At 39.4% G+C, this 25,342-nt stretch overlaps 1 protein-coding gene across 7 annotated transcripts in view; it reads right to left on the bottom strand.

The window, feature by feature from the left end:
- DNAH8 (dynein axonemal heavy chain 8) overlaps positions 1-25,342 on the bottom strand; it is a 330,151-nt gene that overhangs the window by 6,643 nt on the left and 298,166 nt on the right. For all 7 annotated transcript variants that reach the window (XM_045057486.1, XM_019830547.3, XM_045057484.1 and 4 more), the window contains 3 exons: positions 18,969-19,125; positions 14,654-14,806; positions 14,386-14,575 (listed from right to left, as the gene is read on the bottom strand). In XM_045057486.1, the coding sequence (XP_044913421.1) occupies positions 14,386-14,575; positions 14,654-14,806; positions 18,969-19,125 (500 nt within the window). The remainder of the gene's footprint in view (positions 1-14,385; positions 14,576-14,653; positions 14,807-18,968; positions 19,126-25,342) is intronic.

The following is a 25,342-nucleotide window of genomic DNA, read 5'->3' as shown; positions in this document are numbered from 1 at the left end:
AGAAGCTGCCCTAAGGACATAGCCTTGAGATAGTGATGTATTGTTGAGGCCATCTGGATGGTATACATGACTGAACTCAGTTAAGTCCTCTATATAAACTTTTAACGTTTGGCTGGTGGGTACAGAGATCTATTTGGCTTCTGGCCACCCAAGATAAACCTTTTATGTAAGTGTCCTTACTTATAAAACCTTCCACCTACCAATCTGAATGGCCTGCGTCTTTCTTCCGTCTCTCCCTGCTCTCTGCATATGGGGGCTGGTTTCAGATTACACCTTCAAAGCTCCCCAGGAAGGTGCAAACCAACGGTGACCACAATAATAAAATCCAATTCTTTCTTGTAAATCCCTCCATGAATGTCATTTTCATCATTCAACACTAAGCGTGCATCCATGTGGCGTATTAGACTCTGTGTATCCAAGTAGAGTAGTTGGATATCAATTGACCCTATTATGCAATATTTTAAAATTCATCCCTGATCTATGAACCTACCAGGTCACAATGCACAATACATGAATCTTGGTCTCAACCGTCCATCGGCACAAATTGAATAATTGAAATTTTCTATAACATTTTAAATTCCAACTAAATTGCAAATTTAACCTCTCTTCATATGGCACTCCAGACAATGACATAGGTGCCAGATGATGAATGACTGGGATTCTCTCTTATGTAACACACCTGCTTTGAAGATTTCAGCCATTATTGAAGAGCTCTGAAAACCTCCAGTGCAATTAGGGAGAGACCATCTCCTATCTCCTGCCTACTAGGGGATATGCATGATGTTGTCTAGTTTACTTCCATAGTATGCCTCCTAATGCTTGGGTAGCACTTTTAGTATGCCAGTAGGTAGAATCTAGAGCACAGATTACCTTGAACTGTTAAGAAAGGAAAATGTTAAAGAAATATATCTGAGGCCTGAGAGTGGAGGGCAGGGAACTGTTCTATGGGTAATTCCCACCCAGAGAACATGGAGAAGATAACATAGTTTTTCAAGTCTTGATAGTTTTGTTTTGGCTTCCTAAAAAGAAAAACATGATCTTGTGGAATTCCAATTGCAGTAAATCCACTGAAATGTTCACTATTGAATTTAAAACAATGAATGGCCACCTTTCTTGTAGACTAATATCAAGGCTAATGGAATCAAAATCTTTGTTTTCTGAAGCCTGTATAATTTTATTTATTTTTCTTTTTAAAACATTTTTATGTTTGTTTATTTATTCTGAGAGAGATAGCATGAGTGGAGTAGGGGCAAAGAGAGAGGGAGAGAGAATTCCAAGCAGGCTCTGCGCTGACACAGTGCAGAGTCGGATACGGGGCTCAAACTCACAAACTGACTGAGCCACTCAGGTGTCCCTGAAGCCTGTATAATTTTAAAAGACTATTGACATATTTTTCTTTATAAAAACTTGAAAAGCTTTTGTCTTGGCACCAATTTAGTTTTAATAATTCTTAAACCAAATTTCAACCATCAGTGGTAGAAAAGTGATTCATACTTTCATACGTTTGAATTGAGAAACAAAAAGTTGGGGGAAGTCTTCACCAATAATAACCTTTTGTTCTTCATGATATTTAACCACCCACATGGAAATGGGTGATTTGACTATTCAAACATCTGAGTTGCATGTGTTCTAAATGAGGTGTTTAAAAAAATTTTTTTTCACCTTCAAACTCATACAGCACAATGAAATCTTAAAAGACTTGTCAAGTTTTTCTTTAAAATTTTCACTTTCAAGCTAGTGTTGTACTTTGGAAACTCAGGTCTAAAATAACATGTGTTGTGTCTTAATTCCTATAATAGTAGTAACCCAACATTTCAGCAAACTAATTACTGTTGTTTGACTTGTGCAATCAGTCAGCCTAAAGAAAGCTGTAGAGTTCTTTAAGTATCATTTCAAACATGGCCTGAGAAGAGACTAAAGAAATAACTAATCAGGAAGGTTGCTTGTCTCAATTTGATAAGGAGGAGGTTAGTATTCTGTAATGATGCTCCTATCAGCCATTTTTTTTTCTTTAATAAATGAACCGGTCTTTATGTAACGGGCCTTAGGTTGGGCAGTATTTCCTGTCTTATTAGTTACCAAGCCTCCCAGTAGCATCTTCAAAGATGAGGAGAAATGATGTTCCTGCCGCAAGCGTATGACAGGCAGTTTTTCCCCCCAAATGAGAAGCAAACAGAGTTCATTAGTAAGTTAAATAAAGGTCAGAAATCGTAAAACAAAGATGAGGCTGATCCACCCGGTTGAATAAAAATGCACCAGGCACCTCTCCTGATGCTTTGCTAGATGCTGTAAGGTGGGGGATCTTAAACTTGGCTGCAAGTTAGAAATATCTGGGAAGTCTTATAACTCCTGATTCCCATGTCACAACCCAGATCAGTAAAATCAGAATCTAGAGGTGGGACCCTGGCATTGGCATTGTTTCAAGGCAGGGCTTCTCAAACTTTAATGTTCTTAGGTATCAGCTGGGGAAGGAGCTTTTATTAGCATGCAGGTTATGATTCAGTAGGTAGGTCAAGGGTAGGGGCCTGAGATTCTTCATTTCTATCAAGCTCCCAAGTAGTACTGATGTTGTTGGCTGGTGGACCACATACTGGGTAGTCTAAGGCCTAGTTTACACATTAGAATGACCAAGGGAGCTTTTAAGAAAACTAACTGTCCAGACTCTAGAGGCCTCATCACCAGAGGTTCTGATATAATTGGTCTGGAGCCCCAGGCATTACTATGTATTAAAAGTTTTGCAGGAGATTCTATTGTACAGGTAGGGCTGAGAAATACTGCTATGTAAAAAGATCCACACAGCAGGCCACTGAGAGGTCACTGACCCAGATTTGTTTTAAGAACAAATTTGACAAGTAGTAACAGAAATGCCCCGTGTACAAGCAAAATATTAGGAAGGCTGTCAGTTGTATGAGTGGACTCCTTCCACAGTCCCTTGAGACATACATGCTCTCTGTGATGTTGTTAATCCAGGATGGGGTTGGCTTCAACAGAACCTGAGTATAAGTGGGAAAGCTGGGGCTACTTCTGCGGTCCCCTAAACCCACCATGTTTTATGTGCCAAAATGTAATTCCTTGAGCTGCTCTACCTTCTCTGAGTGCTACTTTATGCCTCCTTTCCCCTGCCCCAATCAAATATTTCCATTTTTCCCTCTAGAGTGGTTCTATGGTCAACCAACTCTTCACAGAACATTCTCTCCATCTTCTTCCCCTTACTGGAGCCCTACTCAACTCTAAAGACACAGTCCTTCCCAATTGTTCCTCCATCCTTTATGAGAATCTCTGCTGCTTTGACAAACACACCCTCAGGCCACATGCTCCTCCCCTCTCCAAATACTATCTGCCTCCATTCACTGAGCATCCTCGATCATCTGGGCCTCTTCAGCATCCATTTAGCATCTTGACCTCTCCATTCCCTGACCTTATCATTTCTGGAGACCTCCTGAACTCCACCTTTTCTTCCCTTCTTTCCCAGGTAGTCTAGATTCATTCTTGTCATCACTTGCCCAGCCAAAACTCCAATCCTACATGAATCCAAATGTCCCCCTTCCTATACCTATTCCAGGCTGCCGAATAATACTCAGACCACCACATCATTGCCACTTTCCTCGACAGGATTCTCAAAGCCACCCACGAATCTTTCCCTGTCTCCCTCAGTAGCCCAATTTCTCAAACTTCTGCCCCCTCCTTAAGTCTCTCCTCCAACACCTTCCTGCTCCTGAGATCACTTCATGTCCTTCTTCAAGGAGAAAATAGAAAGCATCAGATAAGAACTCCCTTATCTCTTTGCCATCAAACTGACAAACTCACTTGCATCTACACTCATTCCTCCCTACAATGTGTGTGGTGTCCTTCCACCTTCTCAGAGTGCATCTCTCCTCTTGGAAGCCATCCCCTCTTTGCTTCTTTTATCTGTGTCTGTTATCTTTGTGTGCACTCTCTCTCTGTCTGTCTCTCACTCTCCTTCTATCTCTCTCTACTGGCTTCTTCCCAACCATATTTGAATAGACTCAAGCCTCTCCTATCATTATAAGAAGGAAAAAGGAAATCCTTTCTTCTTACAACCACTCCTCCAACTTGCTTTTCCTCTTCAAAGCCAACTTGCTTGAGACAATTATCCTTCTTGTTCATATTCTCTGTCTCTCCATTTCCTGTGGTCCTACTCACTCACCTTGAAGTCTGACTCCTCCACCTCCCCATCCACCTCACTGACACTTCTTTTGCCAACAATCTCCTTGTTGATAAAGCCATCTGACCATGTTTGGTCCTATCTTACTTGATTTCTGGCAGCTTCTGTCACTACTTCCTACTTTCCCCTCTTGTCTTCTACCACACTATGCTTTCTTGGCTTCCCTCTTCAAAGCTGTTTGGATATGAAAGGACCATTCACAAGGATTGGGTGATCTGGAGGATGGTGATACATAAACAAATGTACAGAATCTTGATGAGGATGGTTTAGGAGGAAGATGACCAGATGGCAGTACTGGTGAGGTTCACAGGAGTATGGAATGCTCTACATTCACAGTTGGAAGTGAAGAATCAGAATCTCAAACAAGGACTTTGGATGAGTCAGTCATATGTGCAGATAAACAGTTGCATCTGTGAGAACGGTTGACATCATCCATGTAGGTACCAGGGCCAAGGGCAGAACTTGCTTGAGAAGAGCCTACAAAAGTGGACTAAGAAGCAGTCCTAGAAGAGACAGGAGGAGAACCAAGGAAGGTGATGGACGAAAGCCAAGGTGTTAAAGAGTTTCCAGAATTGGCATCCTAGTATAGTTAGGGGGAATGAAGTTGGCAAGAAGGTCACTATGTTTGGTAGCCTTGGAGACAGCAGTGATGAGGCTGGCCAGATTAGAAGGGATTGGACACTTGGTAAGGAAGATAACGATGTGCAGAAACTAGAATTATAAGAGATGTGTATAAGGATTATGACTGAAGCCAGGTACATCTAAGCCCCTGTGACATGAAGGCAAGGAAGATGGGTTGTTACTCATTTTGGAGGCATTTTAAGGTGTCCACAGTCGTCCAATCATTCTGTGGTTTGAGGATAGAGCAGGTGAGTGCTATCACTCAGAGGTTTAGAACCCTGAGATCCATTCACCTGGCTTCCCTCAGACATTAGGGGAAGCTCTGGTTCAGCACACAGTAGCTTTTGGGAATGATTATGATTGTTGTGGGATTAGAAGAAATCTCCCAGTCCCTTCTAATCCTAAAATTCTATTAAACCTTGGTGCACTTTTCCACCCAACAAACGTCAGGCTTTTTATAAGACAAACATTCAGAAAGTGCTGCTAGTTGATGATGTTGCCCTGAAAACAAATACATCAGCAAGAGGTTATAGATAATTTTTACTATAAAAAAAGATAACAGGACAAAAAATACCTATCCCCTTGCTTTAGCAAAATCCTCTCTAACAGAAAATCTTGATTTGTACTATGTATAACTTGTCACTGATATCTCCTTTGTCAGACTGACACGGATTGTTGAGACACTGAGAAAAAAAGCAGAAAACCTAACAGAAGTTGGCATCCAAATGGCATCAGGCTCCAGGTGGAGTTAAACATTTGTAAAATAACGATACTACATGATTCAATCTAAGATAGAGGTGTGGGGCCTGAAGAGCATGTTCAGCCTCTGCATCAGCAGTACCTGTGAATCATACCTAACAACAAATGACAAAGCATGGCTATCAATTAAGAGGTTTTGAAAGGCAGTCAATCCCTACTTGAAGCCAGGCTCATTACAACTCATTTTCTACACCTACGACACAGGCCAGCGTGCACACGCGCGCACACACACACACACACACACACACAAATTAGAATCTAAATCATATGTACATGATACTCTGAAAATGTACACCTGTGGGAACAAGAGACAGAACAATTCCTTCAAGAACCCTGAGAAGGACAATCTTTTTTTTTTTTAATGTTTTTATTTATTTTTGAGACAGAGAGAGACACAGCATGAGCAGGGGAGCAGCAGAGAGAGAGGGAGATACAGAATCCGAAGTAGGCTCCAGGCTCTGAGCTGTCAGCACAGAGCCCGACGTGGGGCTCAGACTCACGGAGTGTGAGATCATGACCTGAGCCGAAGTCGGACGCCCAACCGACTGAGCCACCCAGGTGCCCCCTGAGAAGGACAATCTTAAACAATATGTGAACATGTGTATCAACAATTGGTGGAGTACTAAGGTCCTCTTGGACCTGAGTAATCACTGGGGTGCAAATCCCTGCACTACCAAAAGTTGAGCCATTGAACAAATATTATAGGGTCATGGGTACAGAGAGCTTGACCATTTTTTTAATATTTATTTATTTTTGAGAGAGAGAGAGAAAGAGAGTGGGGGGGGGGAGGGAGATAGTGAGAGAGAGAGAGAGAGAGAGAAAGGTAGAGAAGATCATGTGTGAGTGAGGGAGGGGTAGAGAGAGGGAGACAGAAGATCCAAAGCAGGCTCCACACTGTGAGCATAGAGCCCGACGCAGGGATCGAACTCACTAACTATGAGATCATGCCCTGAGCTGAAATCAAGAGTCAGCTGCTTAACCAAATGATCCACCCAGGCACTCCCGCCTGACCATTTTAATAATCAAGCCTAACTGCCATATAGGTGAGCTCATCAACTACTACAAGAAATTATTGTGAAGGGGACTGAAAATACCATTCCATGGTGGCTGACTCAGCCTCTTCGAGTATGACTGACAAAATATCAGACCGCCATAAGGCAATGGAGCAGTGCTACAAACAGCATTCAGCTCAGACACAGACTGGGGGGCACACAAGGCTATCACCTGTCCTTGTGGCAGCATGGGCCTTGAAGGCACTTAGGCCTGAGGAGCAATCTTTAGAGGCGCCACGGGAAACACACGTCTGACAGTACTGGATGCCATATTACATTATAAGAACACAAAACTAAATGGTTATATGTGAAATTTTATTTTCAAATATTTCATAGCCTAAGTGATTTTGACTCTACGTATTTGTAATAAAACTATGGTCTTGTTGCAAACTGAATTACGTTTTACTTCAACGTGTTTTTTTTTTTAATTAAAAAAAAAAAAGCCCATTTATTTAAATATCTTGAGCCAAAGAAAGAAATTTCATTGAAGGGGACTGGGTTAAAAGATATAAAACCCAGGAGATATAGTCATGCTAAGAATCAATTATTGTCAAATAGTGATCAGAGAAGCTTCCAATTGGAAGGCGCTTTATCTGCTTGCACACTGCCTATGAACATGTATGAAATTGCTGTAATCTTTGTGATGTCCAGATTTGGTCAGGTGATATGGAACAGAAAGTAATTTTTCTCTCATGTCAAGAAAAGGAAAAGGAAGCAGAAAAGTGATTAGTGTGCAGGGAAAGCTGACCTCTACTATGCTACGCCACAAATAAAAAGCAATCATAGACAAGACAAGGGTATATGTCTATGTACATGTGCATAAAGGTAGCATGCTTGAATCCAGGCCTTTCCAAGACATGAGAGCCATGAGAGAAAGAATCAGAGTTTAAGCTGAAAACAGAAATTAAGGAAAGAGAAAGGATTAGTATTACTAACAAATAATGACAAGAAAACTGAAATGTACATCTGCATTTGAATTTTTTTAAACGTTCTGGCTTGTGACATTTCTTAACAAACAGTAACAATTACAGATTAGTTCACATTAATACTTTGCCATTTTAAGTCATATTTCTAATGAAAAAAAAAAACAAACCAGTCATGGAAAGAGACTGTGTGTTGTGGTATACAACTTAATTTGTCTGTGTCTATGGAAGGCCAGGGATGAACCAACCTTCCATTACCTTGGTTCTTGAATATCAAAAATGCACTTAATGACCTCACATCCTTTTAAAAATCACTGATCTTTACCCCTCTCCCAAACTCCAAGTCTGCCAACACACCTCTCCACCTGGATGTCCCACCAGCACTAGCTGACAAATCCAGTGCTCCTTGCTTTCCTCTCAGCCAGTCCCTCTTCCAACGCTCCCTGCCTTATACCAGGCCTTTAGCCTCAGCCGTTGTCTCTCTCTATTCTCTCAAAGATCCCCCATTTAGGGTGCGTGGGTGGCTCAGTCAGTTGAGCTTCTGACCCTTGACTTTGGCTCAGGTCATGATCCCAGGGTCGTGGGATTGAGCCCCACACTGGGCTCTGTGCTGAGCATGGAGCCTGCTTAGGATCCTCTCTCTCTTTCTCTCTCTCTCTGTCTCTCTGTCTCTCTCTCTCTCTCCCCCTTTGTCCCTTTTTCCTGCTATCTCTCTCTAAAATAAATAAATAAATAAATAAATAAATAAATAAATAAATAAATAAATAATGAAAAAAGTCCCCCATTTAGTCACCCCATCAGATCTGTCCCTTCCTCTTCACCTAGTTAAGGTCCCAGGCTCTCTCCCTTGGACTCAGTAAGAGTGTCATTGCTCAGAAGCTTCATACTCCAGTCTACTCTCTACCTTCTCCTGGGATTATCTTTTGATCTTTGATCTTTGATCAGATTGGATCAAAGACCCAATTTGATCCCGAATTGGGACTTCCAACTGCCTTTATGATGTGGCCTAAACTCCCCCAGAAGACTCCACACGCCAGCCTCACTGCCCCCCACCTCTGCTCCCCTTTCTGAACTCAGGCCATGCTGCTGTCCTTCTGTCCCTGGAGATGCCTTGTCTTTGCTCAGGTCTCTGACTGGAATGCCCCTTTCTCAAGTCCCTGCAAATTCTACCCCATTCTTCCTGTATAAAGCTCTTCTGGAGCCTTGCCTTGGCAGAATTCATCTTCCTGTCCTCTGTACTACTATGGCACTTAGCTCTCACTCGGGTGAAGCACTTATCACATTATGTTAAAGTTGCTGATGGGTCTGTCTTACCAATCAGATTATGAAGCTCCTTTAGGGCATGAATTGGGTCTCAAATCTCTCTCTATTGAAAGCACCTAGCAGAGGGGCTAGCAAATGGAAGGTGGTTAGACAATCCTAATCAAGTTAAGTGCTATTTCTTCAGGCCCTCAAGTCAGGAATTACCTGGTGACAACTCACTCAAATTGAGGGCTGGTAAGGAGGAAAGAGACACTCATAAGTAGACACATGAAATCCGAGAACCATAATAAAAATGTTTCCTCCCCAAATTCAATGGAAAATCTGGGAGAAAAATAGGTAAGTGAAATCTGGGAGCTGTCCTTTACAAATATAAAGCCTATTGACACAGTAATATACTATGTATAGTTTTGTAAGCTCATACAAACAGCCATGGTTAGTGTTTTAAATTTAGAAAACGTTAAGATACTTAAAAATGCATGAAGTGAATTAATGTATGTACACAGGGGACAATTAAAGGTATACTATTTGTTGAAGTATTATTTATACAAAGAAAACTGCGTAAATAAGTGTACAGCATGACGAATTTTCACCAAGAGAATACAGCCATGTAACCAACATCCAGATCAAGAAATGGAACATTCCTAGGCCCCCAGAAGCCCCCTTGCGCCCTTTTGCAATCACTGCCCTCTCCCTCAAGGGCAACCACTAGCCTGACTTTTAACACCATGGATATGTTTTGCCTGTTTTGATTCTTTGTGTAAATGGAATTATACAGTATACATACATCACAATGTATACAGTATAACAAATTGCAATGTGTTCTGTTTGACTTCCTTCACTTGAGATTATTTTATGAGATTCAACCATATTGTGAGTAGCAATAATACCTCTTAAATTTGTATGTGTAAATTAAATTGTTTTACAAGTGGACCTATAAGATGCTGAACTGTAAGGAATCCAACATTATTTTGGCCAAGAATTACTTGAAGTAGCTATGAAACTAGAAGTCAACCTCAAGAAAAAAAATCTGCAAACACCACAAATACATGAAGGTTAAACAACGTGCAACTAAATAATGAAGGGGCGGAGGAGGGTCTCTCCACCAAGAAGACCTAACAATTGTAAATATTTATGCCCCCAAATTGTAAACACCCAAATATATATGTCATTTAAAAACAAATATAAAGAAACTCATTGATAATAGTACAGTAATAGTAAGGGACTTTAACACCCCCACTTAACAACAATGGACAGATCATCTAAGCAGAAAATCAACAAGGAAACAATGGCTTTGAATGACACACTGGATCAGATGGACTTAATAGATATATTCAGAGCATTTCATCCTAATACAGCCGAATACACATTCTTTTTGAGTTAACATGGAACATTCTCCAAAACAGATCACATACTGGGTCACAAATCAGCTCTCAACAAGTACAAAAAGACTGAGATCACACCATGTGTATTTTCAGAACAACAATGCTATGAAACTTGAAGTTAATCATAAGAAAAAAATGTGGAAAGACCACAAATACATAGACATTAAAGAACATCCTACTAAATAATGGATGAGTTAACCAGGAGATTAAAGAAGAAATTTAAAAGTATATGGAAACGAATGAAAATGGAAACATGACAGTCCCAAACCTTGAGATGCAGCAAAGACAGTCATAAGAGGGAAGTATATAGCCATCAGGCCTACCTGATGCAAGAAAAGTCTCAAATACACAACCTAAACTTACACCTAAATGAGCTAGAAAAGAAATAGCAAATAAAGCCTAAAGCCAGAAGGGAAATAATAATATTAGAACAGAAATGAATGATATAGAAACAAGCAAAAACAACAACAACAACAACAAAAACACAGTAGAACAGATCAACAAAGCTAAGAGCTGATTCTTTGAAAGAATTAGTAAAATTGATAACCCCGTAACCAGACTTATTAAAAAAAAAAAAGACCAAAATAAATAAAATCATGGATGAAGGTGGACAGATCACAACCAACACCACAGAAATACAATCATAAGAGAATATTATCAAAAATTGTATGCCAACAAACTGGCAATCTGGAAGAAATGGGAAAATTCCTAGAAACATACAAACTACTAAAAGTAAAACAGAAGAAATAGAAAATGTGAACAGACCCATAACTAGCAAAGAAATTGAATCAGTAATAAAAAATCTCCCAACAAACAAAAGTCCAGGGCCAGATGGCTTCCCAGGGGAATTATATCAGACCTTTAAAGAAAAGTTATACCTATTCTTCTCAAACTGATCCAAAAAATAGAAATGGGAAGAAAACTTCCAAACTCATTCTATGAAGCCAGATTACCTTGATTCCAAAAACAGACAAAGACCTCACTAAAAAGGAGAATTACAGGCCAATATCCCTGATTAACATGAATGCAAAAATTCTCAACAAGATACTAGCAAATCAAATTCCACAGTACATTAAAAGAATTATTCACCACGATCAAGTGGGATTTATTCCTGGGCTGCAGGAGTGGTTCAATATTCACAAGTCAATCAGTGTGATACACCACATAATAAAAGAAAGGATAAGAACCATATTATCACTTCAATAGATACAGAAAAGGCATTTGACAAAGTACAACATCCATTCATTTTAAAAACCCTCCACAAAGTAGGTTTAGAGGGAACATACCTCAACATAATAAAGGCCATATATAAAAAAAAACAAACCCATAGCTAATATCATCTTTAATGGAGAAAAACTGAAAGCTTTTCCTCTATAGTCAGGAATAAGACAGGGATGTCCACCCTCACCACATTTATTCAACATAGTACTAGAAGTCCTAGCCACAGCAATCAGACAACAAAAAGAAACAAAAGGCATCCAAATCAGCAAGGAAGAAGTCAAACTTTCACTATTTGCAGATGACATGATACTCTACATAGAAAACCCTAAAGACTCCACCAAAAAACCCTGCTAGAACGTATACATGAATTCAGTAAAGTTGCAGGATGCAAAACCAACATACAGAAATATGTTGCATTTCTATACACCAATAACGAAGCAGTAGAAAGACAAGGAATCAATCCATTTATAATTACACCAAAAACCATAAGATACGTAGGAATAAACCTAACCAAACAAGAAAAAGACCTGTACTCTGAATACTATAAAACATTGATGAATGAAATTTAAGATGACAGAAAAAAAATGGAAAGACATTCCATGATCATGATCATGGATTGGAAGAACAAATATTGTTAAAATGTCTATAGTACCGAAAGCAATCTACATATTTAATTCAATCCCTTTCAAAGTACCAACAGAATTTTTCACAGAGCTAGAACAAGCAGTCCTAAAATTTGTATGGAACCACAAGACCCCAAATAGCCAAAGCCAATTTTGAAAAAGAAAAGCAAAGCTTGAAGCATCATAATTCCAGACTTTAAGTTATATTACAAACCTGTAGTGATCAACACAGTATGGTACTGGAACAAAAATAGATACCTATATCAACAGAACAGAATAGAAAACCCAGAAATGAACCCATAATTACATGGCCAATTAATCTTCAACAAAGCAGTAAAGAATATTTAGTGGGGAAAAGACAGTCTTTTTGACAAATGGTGTTGGGAAAACTGGACAGCAACATGCAAAAGAATGAAACTGGGCCACTTTCTTACACCATACACAAAAATAAATTAAAAATGGATTAAAGACCTAAATGTGAGACCTGAAACCATAAAAATCCTAGAAGAGAACACAGGTAGTAACCTCTTTGACATCAACCATAGCAACTTCCTTCTAGATATGACTCCTGAGGTAAGGGGAACAAAAGCAAAAATAAACTATTGGGACTGCAAAAAAAAAAAAAAAGCTTCTGCAAACTATCAGGCAACCTAAAGAATGGGAGAAGATATTTGCAAATGACATATCTGATAAAGGGTTAGTATCCAGAATCTATAGAGAACTTCAACTCAACACCCCTAAAATGAATAATCCAACTAAAAATTGGGCAGAGGGCCTGAATAGACATTTTTCCAAAGAAGAAATATAGGTGGCCAACAGACACCTGAAAAGATGCTCAACATTACTCACTGTCAGAGAAAAGCAAATCAAGACTACAATGAGATATCACCTCACACCTGTCAGAAAGGCTAAACTCAACAACACAAGAAACAACAGGTGTTGGTGAGGGTGTGGAGAAAGGGAAACTGTCTTGCACTGTTGGGAATGCAAACTTGTACCACCATTGTGGAAAACAGTATGGAGGTTCATCAAAAAGTTAAAAATAGAACTACCCTATGATCCAGCAATGGCACTACTAGATATTTACCCAAAGGATACAAAAATACTGATCCAAAGGGACACACTTGCACCCCAATGTTTATAGCAACATTATCTACAATAGCCAAATTATGGAAGCAGCCCACATGCCCATCAACTGATGAATGGATAGAGAAGTTATGGTATATGTATACACAATGTAATATTACTCAGCCATCAAAAGGAATGAAATATTGCCATTTGCAACAACATGGATAAGGCCAGAGAGTATCATGTTAAGCGAAATAAGTCAGTCAAAGAAAGACCAATACTATATGCTCTCACTCATTTGTGGATTTTAATAAACAAAACAAATGAGCAAAGGAAAAAGGGAGAGGCAAATCAAAAAACAAACTCTTAACTATAGAGAATAAACTGATGGTTATTAGAGGGGAGGTTGGTGGGGGGGGATGGATGAAATAGGTGATAGGGATTATGAAGGGCACTTGTGATGAGCAGCAGGTGATATATGGAAGTGTGGAATCACTATGCTGTACACCTGAAACTCATATTACACTATATGTTAACTAACTGGAATTTAAATAAAACTTTAAAAAATAAGAATTACTTGAAGTAAAATTATCCGTATTGTAGTAAGGCAAAAAGTTGTTGTGTCTCTGAACTTTATGAATTCAATGAACTCCACAAATTTCTAAATCCAAAACACTAACTTTAACCATAGTGGGTTTTATGAAATTATGGGTTTAGTGGGTTTACCAAATTATGCACACTTTATTATGTCAATAGACATCTGGTTAGTAACTTAGTAAAAAATACTTAGTAAGAATTTCTAGAGTGAAGGAAGAAATGCAGCAGAATCACAAAGCACTTTTTCAGGGGGTAAAAAACTGAGAGGGGGCCGAGTCTAGAAGTTCACTAAATGCCACATGATCAGTTTTGAAATCAATCTAATTTCCTGCAACCTAGAAAAATTTTTGCATGTTTTGGTGCTTCATGTTTGACATTTTCATAAAACATTTAAAACTAAGATCTGAATAAAACTTTACTATTTCACATGTCCTGACCACAGGCTTGCTGAAGTAGGTGAGAAGAAAAATGGAAGGTTTGCCTCCATATTGTGGAAGCAATGGTAGAATGAATTTCAGGTTGAATTTGCAGAACAATTACAGAAGGATCATCTGTGTTCCCCAGCCTTTGAAAGCCTATGCCCAGAACTTAGCAAGCTGTACCTCTGTATTATTATATATCATACATATTCATCCCACAGTGCAACTACCCTCACCTTCCAACTTTACCCGCTCTCCTATGAGCACATACCTTGCGGATTAAAGAAACCAGTCATCCAAAATACATTGGGCCTCCCCTCAAATATCCAAGTAGAAAACTGAGCGTTTCTTTCCAGAAGTTCAGTGAACCAGAAGCCCAGTGTGGATGAATCCCAGGACACTCTTTTCCAGATCTGAGGTATGCGAGCATCATACATGTTGTCCAGGGCGTCTCTCAAATTCTGAAAAAGGTAAAGTTAAAATATAAGAACAAGAGAAATCAGCAGAAGAGGGAAATGACAATTGAGATAATAGCTCACCTCACTCATAATGATTGTTCCCTCAATGGCCAATTTTAGATCACTCAAGCTACTGCGAAGTATTGAGATGACTCTTTGCATTCTGTCAATTTCTTGTCTCAGAAATATGTTCATTGAATTAAGATGTCCCATCTTGATCAAACGAGCCTTCACCTTAAAAAAAAAAGCATACAAGAAATGAATTTCTAGGGGCGCCTGGGTGGCGCAGTCGGTTAAGCGTCCGATTTCAGCCAGGTCACGATCTCGCGGTCCGTGAGTTCGAGCCCCGCGTCAGGCTCTGGGCTGATGGCTCGGAGCCTGGAGCCTGTTTCCGATTCTGTGTCTCCCTCTCTCTCTCTGCCCCTCCCCCGTTCATGCTCTGTCTCTCTCTGTCCCCAAAATAAATAAACGTTTAAAAAAAAAAAAAAAAAAAGAAATGAATTTCTAAATTTCTTTTATCATCTGCTATTTCTCTTCCAATGATCTCTCCTTTCTCTGTTCTTTTTCTTCCTCTGGATATATCTCTACCAAATGGATTCTAAAATATCTTTTGCAGAACCAAACTTGCCATTAAATTCCCCATTTTCTGGGCCTCAAAAACTACTGTTCAACTAAAATGATTTTTATTTCCTATTGATTGTACTTAGTTGATAATTGGAAATGTACTTTAAAAAGCTGAAATAGAATTGTACCTTTTTTCCCTTTTAAATGATTAAGTACTAAGTATCAGTTAAATATTCCTTTGCAATCTAACCTTTATAAGAGTACAGTTTGGAATATTTTTTTCATAATGCTTACAGAGTTGTTATTAGAAATGCCACAGAAAGTTAATACGGACAAAATCTTTACAGAGCAGTTACCAATGAACGATTGGCTGCAGTGTCCTAAGATCATTGTTGCCTTGGCCAGGGCGACTAAAGAGAGCCTTTCCTAATCTAATCAATGAAAATATTTGACTTCGTGGGAGAGCCATTAAGCACCTGTCATTTGTTATTTTTGGTGTATATCATTTATTGACCATTTTGAAGAGATCAATATAAAAGCATCTGGTTGTGGGAATAATAAAATATAACAATTATTGGAAAATAAGCCAATATATATACACATTTCAATCTAGTGTCCTATGCCCAAGAAAAGATTGACTGTGAGTCCTGGCAAGAGCTCATACAGAGATCTGAACTTTCTGCTGGCCACTATCAAAGAGATGCCAGTACATGAGGGGTAAGGATAGGCACATGGAGTGGGAGAGAATTTAGACTGATGTACCAGTCTGCAGAATCACCAGAAAGCCATTCAACTGTAGGTTCTCTGCTGGAGATGCCCACCGCCCCATCCTGAGTCATGGAATGTTAGAGACGATGGCCTTCAAGTTCATCTGTTCCATCCTTCTCATTTTATATGCTAGGTTTGCTAGCATGGTGCTAAAGTGTCCCACTGAGCAATGGACACCTCTGCTTTCCTGCAGTTGGGCCACTTCTAGTGGGTGAAGGATGAAAAGGGGAAGCACAAACTCAGGCAAGCAGTGATATAAAAAGGAAGAGCCTGGGTGGGAGTATCTGGGCAGGCAGAGCGAATGATATAAATCCCAGTCAAACATGCCAGTGGAGGTCCCTAACCCACTCACCATACCAACCTTCAGGTATTCTCTCAAATTCCTGGTTCTAGAACTTATATTTTTGCAGGCTCCACTGCCTCATTCTCAGCTCAGGCCCTTCAGTCTCCAGTGGCTGAAGAGCATATATATCACCCCCTTTAAATCACGACTACTGTGTAGAAATTCACACTGAAGGAGAAAGGAAATTATGGAAATACTTTTGCAACCCCCATATGTGGGAAATTAAGCCCAGGTATTGGCTACAACGTCAAATCAACAGGCCAGGTAGGTGTTTTTTAGTATGCTAACAGCCTCAAACAAATTGCCTTACCCTACTTACCGTTTTAAAGGAGAAACTTCTTTTGCAATAGAGTCAAGCTTAGGAAAAACTTAACTCTTGAAAATATAATTTTAGTACTGATTTTATTTTGAGTATGGTTATTGTTCCAGCTCCAAATTATCTTTTTACTAATAAGATGAAAGATTTGCTGCAGTCTTACATAGGATTTTCATTATATTTCTGGGACCAAGTAGTCTCTTCTTCAGTAATGTGGCTCCATTTTTACTATGAAAGTCAATAGTATAATTATATTTCAATTTATAAAATTCACTTTACAGCCACATTTTCAAGAACAAATCTCTCTCTTCAGTAAAATAAAGGACACTAAAAGGTAAGTGATCTTGAAAGAGGAAGCAGTTTTAGATGCCTCAGTACAAACTCCTTCCCATTTAGCAACCCACCTAATGACATCCCTCACACTCAGTTCCTGCTAGGATGTTGCCAGCACAGAGAACTCGGAGGAATGGCCCCAACCAACCCTGGACACCTCAAATTATCCCAAGATCTTAGAAGCCTCCTCTGGTATACCAGCCTGTGGTCTAGGCATCTAGAGTGAGTTTTATTTCACTTCCACATGCCAATTTTTAAAATCTCTGAAGGCAGGTTTTATGTCCCATCTGCCTTCTGAAGATCACTTACAATGGACCGTTGAAAGTATATTGTATCCATTAAAAAATATTTCCTTCCCTTACTATATCTGTCTCTATGTGAAGCAACTGATTTCAGTATCTTGGCCAAATGTCTTGGTACTTATCTACATAATGGAAACAAAAACTGTTTTAAGAGTGAAGAAAATGTTTTGTTTTGTTTTGTTTTGTTTTGTTTTGTTTTAGTTTTGGGGGTACTCACTGCAGTGGGAAGCCTGTAGCTCAAGGATCCTAAGGGCTCCCAGCTGACAAGTTCATTTTTCCCAGACTTGAGGAAGCAGGACAGAGTAGACACAAGACCACAGTTACACTAGCACTAGGGCATTAGCCTCTCACTTCTTGGTTGAAGAGCTAAACTTGACTCAGCCCCATCTGGGGCTCAGGTGAGGCTCTGCCCACCAGCAGTGAGGAGAGGACACTGAGAACAGCAGAGAGGAGGCCCTGGATGGCCAGAGGACACAACCCTGTCTTCTTGCAGGAAGAAGACCAAGTTGGAGGACTTTTCACAGAACTTTCAACCACCCAGAAATCTCACTATAAAGAGACTTTTTTTTTTTTTTTTTAGATCAGCAGTTCTCAAAGTGTGGCCTGGGACCCCTGAAGGCCCTGAGATCCTTTTGGGGGTCCACAAAGTTAAAACTATTTTCATAGTAATACTAGGATATCACTTGACTTTTTGACTCTTCTTCTCTCAGGAATATACAGTGAAGGTTTCCAGGGCTACAGGACATGTAGTATCACAACCATGTGGATATGAAAATCCACCTGCCTTCTATTAAATGAGACATTAGAGAGATTTGCAAAAATGTAAAACAATACCATTATTCTCAATGAATATTTTTATCTTGGAAAACATAATTATTTTTTTTCATGTTTATTTATTTTGAGAGAGAGAGAGAGAGAGAGAGAGAGAGAGAGAGAGAGAGAGAAAGCATGAGCATGGGAAGGGCAGACAGAGAGGGAGAGAGAGAATCGCAAGCAGGCACCGCACTATCAGCACAGAGCCCTATGTGGGGCTTGAACCCACGAGCCAGGAGATCAGGACCTCAGCGGAAATCAAGAGTCAGATGCTTAACCGACTGAACCACCCAGGCTCCCCCATACTTACTTTTTAATAAAAATGTTATTTATGTTAACATGTAATGGGGTTTATTACTCTTATTTAACAATAAACTAATACATATTTTTGAAATGTCTCCATTTAAATTCCTAATATATTAAATATCAGTAGTTATAACTCACATTAACAAAAGCTGTTTGGGTCCTCATTTTGTAAAGGGGTCTTGAGATTTTACAAAAAAATTGAGAAAAACTTATTTAGATTAATAAGCAAACAACTGTGAGGTTCAAGAAGTAGAAAATTATTGCCATTCACACCGGGAGTGAATTCGTTTAAATGGTCTGCTTTCCTATTACCTGACTGGGAGGATTGTGAGACTACAAGGGACAAAAACAAGGGGTACGTTCAAAGAATGGACAAAGCCTAGATGGGTAAGATATCTTGGTATCAAAAGACACAGGGATGGAGAAGGGTAGAGAAAAGGTGATTGAAAGAGAAAGTGGAGTAGAGGGTAACAAAGAAAAGTGCAGATCATAATTTGCAAGATGCCTGAGAAGGGGCAAGGAAGGGAAGGTCACAAGGGTAAAAGAAGGAGTTGCAAAGGAAGTGGAAATGAGCAGAGAGGGAGGTCCCAGGATCTCCCTCAACTTTGCGGAACCCGAAGATAGCCCTGTACACACCAGGGCATGGCTTACCTCATGAGGAATGTAGTCAGGAGGCAGTTTGCTCAGCATATCTTCAGATAATCTATAAACAATGGCTTCCCGGGTCTCTCCGACTCCCCCTCCACTCTCTTTGGGTTGAATGTTGGTAATTGTTTCAAGAACAGCAGAAGCAGTGTTACTCTGATACCTGATAAAAGAGTGAACTGTTCAGAATGTAGCAGGGAAATGTACCTTCAGAGATCATTATTAAAGCTAAAATGAACTGATACGATCACTTCAAGCCACACCGAGAAAAAGGAGGGGGGTGGAGGGAAGGAAACTTTATAATCAACCCACAGGAATGAAAAAAAGTAGAGATTCATTCTGCCTGCTAACTATTGCCTCCTAACAAGACATGGAGAACATTACAGAAATGAAAGGGTCTCCATCTCCAGAGAAAGAGATTCCATAAATGTCCTTGGCAACCCAAAGCAGTACTATCCAATTTTGCTTGTCACACTAACCTGCAAACCTCATGCTGGACAACCAACACACCTCCTTTTATTTTCTCCCACTTAAAGACTGGTCATAAGAATCTATAATTATATGGTAATTTGTTAGCTCTAAGAGAATCACTCATAATTCCTCTGTGAATTACAAATTATTAAAATTTCATTTTTTTTTCTGTTTTGTTTTCTCACTTTACCACTGGTTTTATGATTTCCAAAGTAATCTATTGGCATCCATCTGCTCCACCAGTCTAAAAATCCCACTCATCTTTAAAATCCATGTGTCCAGGGGCACCTGGGTGGTTCAGTCAGTTAAGCACCTGACTCTTGGTTTAGGTTCAGGTCATGACCTCATGGTTTGTGAGTTCGAGCCCCACATCAGGCTCCATGCTGACAGTGTGGAGCCTGCTTGGGATTCTATCTCTCCCTCCCTCTCTCTCTCTCTCTGCCTCTCTCTCTCTCTCACAAGTAAATAAATAAACTTAAAAAAATTAAATTAAATTAAATTAAATTAAATTAAATTAAATTAAATTAAATTAAATTAAAATCCATGTACCCAAATAAAGATTTACTATGTACCAGGCACTGAGCTAGGTGCTAGAATATGGTGGTGAACAGGTTCCCCCCGCCCCACCTTGGTGCCTTTCTCTGTCTAGTGGAAGAGGGGTGCATTTGTCAATACCATTTTAATACCTGATGTGGAGGAACAGAATAGAATGCTTTAGAAGAGAATAGTCTGTCTGTGTCTCTCCCTTGTTTTTGTTCTCTCTATATCTCTTCTAGGTCAACCAGATGCTCTGAAGGGTACAAACCTAGTTTTTGTCTTGAAATGGCTGGACCTAGAGGCGCCTGAGTGGCTACGTCAGTTAGGCATCTGACTTCAGTTCAGGTCATGATCTCACGATTCATGAGTTCAAGCCCCACATCGTGCTCTGTGCTGACAGCTCAGAGCCTGGAGCCTGCTTCCAATTCTGTGTCTCCTCTCTCTCTGCCCCTCCTCTCACTCATGCTCTGTCTCTGTCTCTCTCTCAAAAATAAATAAATATTTTTAAAAAAATTAAAAAAAAAAGAAATGGCTGGGTCTGGACACACAGATGGTGTGTGTGCATCAGTGTGAGAGTCAGTAGGATATTAAAGTCCCCTACTATTATTGTATTGCATTGTACTATTGTACTATTGCTGTATTGCTGTCAATATCTCCCTTTTGGTCTGTTAGTATTTGCTTAGGTGCTTATAAGTTGGGTGCACAAATATTTACCAATGTCATATCTTCTTGTTGAATTGACCCCTTTATCATTATGTAATGACCATCTTTGTCTTTTATTACAGTCTTTGTTTAAAAGTCTATTTTGTCTGATGTAACTACCCAAGTTTTCTTTCAGTTTCCACTTGCATAAACCATCACTTTCTGTTCCTTCACTTGCAGTCTGTGTGTGTTCTTACATTTGAAGGCAGCACATAGATGTGTCTTTTTTTAATCCATTCAGCTACTCTATGTCTTTTTTTTATAATATGAAATTTACTGTCAGATTGGTTTCCATACAACACCCAGTGCTCATCCCAACAGGTGCCCTCCTCAATACCCATCACCCATCCTCCCCTCCCTCCCACCCTCCATCAACCCTCAGTTTATTCTCAGTTTTTAAGAGTCTCTTATGGTTTGCCTCCCTCCCTCTCTAACTTTCTATGTCTTTTGATTGGAGAATTTAGCCCATTTACATTTGAAGTAATTATTGATAGGTATGTGCTTATTGCTATTTTGTTAATTGTTTTCTGATTGTTTTGTAGTTCTTCCCTGTCCTTTTCCTCTTCTGCTCTCTTCCCTTGTGGTTTGATGACTTTCTGCAGTGTTATGTTTAGATTCTTTTCCTATTATCTTTTGTGTATCTACTACAGACTTTTGTTTTGTTACCATGAGTCTCACATATAACAGCCTATAAATATCACAGTCTGTTTTATGTTGACAGCCAATAAGTAAATAAGGCCTTTTTCACAGGAAGACTGAGGTTGTGTTTTGGTCTGCTGCGTGTGCCATGCCTTGCGGGAGGAAGCCTATTAAGAACTGTCCTTCTAATTGTTTCAGTCCTGTGGGGCCCAGAAATGCAAGCGATCCTGGCCACTAGAGCTAGGCATGCAGGAATATCCTCTGTGTGGAATGTCTGCTGGCTTTAGCAGGGCTATGGGAAAAAGTGGGGCTGGGGTGGCCTACCAGCCTTAGCAGGGCCACAGAAAAGCACTGGGGTTCGAATATCCCTAATAGCACTAGTAAGGCCAACCAGTGTCACCATCCTTAGTGATAGTCCCAACAGGTCCCTGCTCTCTAGCAGATGCCTTAAGATTAGCAGGTGAATCTCCTTCACATATGATCTAAGTGCTTTTCAAACTGCTGTTTTTTGCTCTGAATCAAGGGGTGAGTGAGTCTGCATAAGAGCCCTGTTCTTGATTCCCTACAGCCCTTTGGGTCTTTTAGACATAAGCCCCATTGGTTTTAAAACCCAGGAAGTTTGGGATCTGTCTCTCTGGTACAGGTCCCAACAGCTGGAGTACCTGATGTGGGGCACAAACTCCTTGCTTCCCAAGGAGAAGCTCTGTATTTATGAGATCCCTCTCAATGATGTGTCACTGTGCCAGGGGCAGGGTTTTGGGTGAGACAACATCTGTGCCTCTCCTATTCATCTCAGTGTAGCTCTTTCATGCTTCATTGTGGAGCAGCTACTCAGTTTTCAGGTCTTTTTAAGAAGGAATTGCTTCATATGTAGCTGTAGATTTGGTGTCTCTGTGGGGGTAAGTTAGTTCAGGATATTCCTATGCTGCTATCTTGAACTGCCTCTTCCTGTGAATTCTATCTATCATCTATCTATCTATCTATCTATCTATCTATCTATCTATGTATCTATCGAAAGAGAGAAAGAGTAAGGCAGGGGCAGAGGGAGAGGGAGAGAGAATCCCAAGCAGGCTCCATGCAGACCCAACATGGGGCTCAATCCTACGACCCTGGGATCATGACCTGAGCCAAAATCAAGAGTTGGACACTCAACTGACTGGACCACCCCAGGTGCCCCAGCCTGTTACTTATTAATTCACTAGGTTTGTTGCATTAATCAACATTCATTCATATCATCTATGTGATTTTAAAAACCTCAAACCAAAAATTTATTTTAAGGTATTTTTAGGAAGTTCTATGTGGCAGCTGGTAAAACCAAACACACACCCGTCCTGGAATAATGTGCCCACAACAAGGTCTCAAAGAATCCAACAGTTAATTTCCAACAGACTTGAGTTCACAATCAAACCTTACAGAACCCATGAAGAAACTAAACAAGAATTTTTATTCTGAGCAGAGCCAGTAGAAACAACAGAAAGCAGAAACAAACTTGCAGAGATCACAGATAATACATTTTCAGATGTATGTTACAAAGATGTTTTTATTATATCAGGGGGGAAAAAAAGGATGATTGATACTGCATGTATGTTAGCTAACTTGAATTTTAATAAAAATTTAAGAAGAAAAAAAGGATGATTTAAAATGTAAGTATGAAACAGGAAACTCTAAACATGAATAGCATAGAACCTCTGGAAATTTTTTAAAATATTAAAATTGAAAACCTGTATTAGTTTTTTATTGCTGCTAGAACAGATTACCACAAAATAAGAAGCTTAAAACAACATAAATTTAGTATCTTACCATTCTTTAGTTAATAAGCCTGACATAGTACTCATTGGGCTAAAATCAAATTGTCAGCATGGCTGAGTTCCTTTCTGTAGGCTGCTGGGGAAGATCCATTTCCTTGTTCATTTGAGTTGCTGGAAGAATTCACTTTCTTACTGAGGTCCCCAATTCTTTGCTAGCTGTCAGGTGAGGGCCCTTCCTAGCTTCCTGAGGCCATCTGCATCCCCTTCCTATATCTTCAAAGATCACAAAGGCAGGTCAAGTTCCTTTCTTGCTTTGTATCTTTCCCCCTGCTTCTATTTCATCTCTCTGACCCACTCTTCCTCCTCCATCTCCCACTTCTAAGGTTCATTTGATTATATTGGGCCTTTGATATTCTACAATAACATCCCCATCTCAAGGTCCTTACCCTCAAGAAAATCTGTAAAATCCTTTGTGCCACATAAGGTAACATATATACAGGTTCTGGGGATTGGGATGTGGATATCTTTGGGGGTCATTATTCTGCCCACCATAACAGTTAACAATGAGTCAAATAGCAGATTAGATTCAGCCAAATAAATAATTAGGAAACCAGAAAATAGATCTGCAGACATTATCCAGAATGCCACAGAGGGGAAAACAAATAGGGAATGTGAAAGAGAAGTTAAGAGACATATAGGATAGAGTGATACGTTCTAACATGCATCTCAGGCAAGCTTCAGAAAGATAGAAAAGAGAGAATAAAAAAGATAATAAGGGGTAGAATAATGACCGGGAATTGATGAAAGACTTGAATCCTCAAGTTCAGGAAATTCAATGCCTCCTAAGTAGGATAAACAAATAAATAAATAGAAATCGTATGTAGACATATCACAGTGAAATTGTAAAACACTCAAAACAAAGTGAATATCTTAAAACCAACGAGAGAGAAAAAAGATTATCTAGAAAGAAGTGACAATTAGACTGATGGCCAATCCTCAACAACAGCAATGGAAGCCAGAAGAAAATGGCAGAGTGTGCTGCATATGTTAGGATAAAATAACTATAAAACAAGAATTGTATACCAAGCAAAATTATCTTTCAAGAATAGGGGCGCCTGGGTGGCTTAGTCAGTGAAGCGTCCGACTTCCGCTGAGGTCATGATCTCACAATTTGTGAACTCAAGCCCCGTGTCAGGCTCTGTGCTGACAGCTCAGAGCCTGGAGCCTGCTTCAGATTCTTTTCCCTCTCTCTCTGTCCCTCCCCTGCTCATGCTCTGTCTCTCTTTCAACAATAAATAAACACTAAAAAAAAAAAAAATCAATGAACACAACACAAAAAATTTAAACAGACATTTCACAAACAAAAGCTATATTAAGGCCAATAAACACATGAAAAGATGCTCATTATTTACATAAAAAATGCAAATTAAAACCACAATGAGATAGGACTTCAGACTTACAAGAATGATTATAATAAAAAAAGAGACAATAACAAGTGTTGGCAAGAATCAGAGAAACTTGAACCCTCATACATTGTTGGAGGGTATTGTAAAATGGTGCAGCCACGTTGGAAAACAATTTAGTAGTTTCTAAAAATGTTAAGAATAGGTTAAACATATTATCCAATAATTATATTTCCAATTATCTATTCAAGAGAAATGAAAAGACATATCTACACAAAGACTTGTACGTGAATGTTCACGGCAGCAAAAAGTGGAAATTACCCAAATGTTCATCAGCTTTTAAATAGATAAACAAAATGTGGTATGTTCATATATTGGAATACTGTTTGACAATAAAAGCAATGAAGTACTGATCCATGCTACAACACGGGTGAGCTTCAGAAACATTATACTAAGTGAAAGAATGCATCCACCAAAGACCACATAGTATATGATTCCAGTTACAGGAAATGTCCAGAAAGGCAAATCTATAGAGACATAAATAAGTGGTTGCCTAAGGCTGAGTGGGGGTGGTAGTGAGAACTGATCTCACTGATTACAAATGGACATGAGGATTCTTTTCAGGGGTGATGGTAATATTCTAAAATTAGGTGGTGGGTGATAGTCACAGAAGTTTGTAAACTTAATAAAAATAATTGAATTGACCACTGAAAATGAATCAATTTATGATAGGCAAATTGTAAGTCAATAAGGTGCTTTTTTGTTTGCTTGTTTTTACAAAGGAGGGCAAAATAAGACATTGAAGGAAATTCTAAAGGATACACTTCAGAAAAGATAATTATTCTGGTGGAAGGTTTGTGGTAGTAAAGATTGGGTGAAT

Source organism: Felis catus, chromosome B2, assembly GCF_018350175.1.
Source record: "Felis catus isolate Fca126 chromosome B2, F.catus_Fca126_mat1.0, whole genome shotgun sequence".
In the NCBI taxonomy this organism is placed as follows: domain Eukaryota; kingdom Metazoa; phylum Chordata; class Mammalia; order Carnivora; family Felidae; genus Felis; species Felis catus.
The sequence above is the reverse complement of the archived record's forward strand: the minus strand, read 5'-3'. Positions and strand labels throughout refer to the sequence as shown.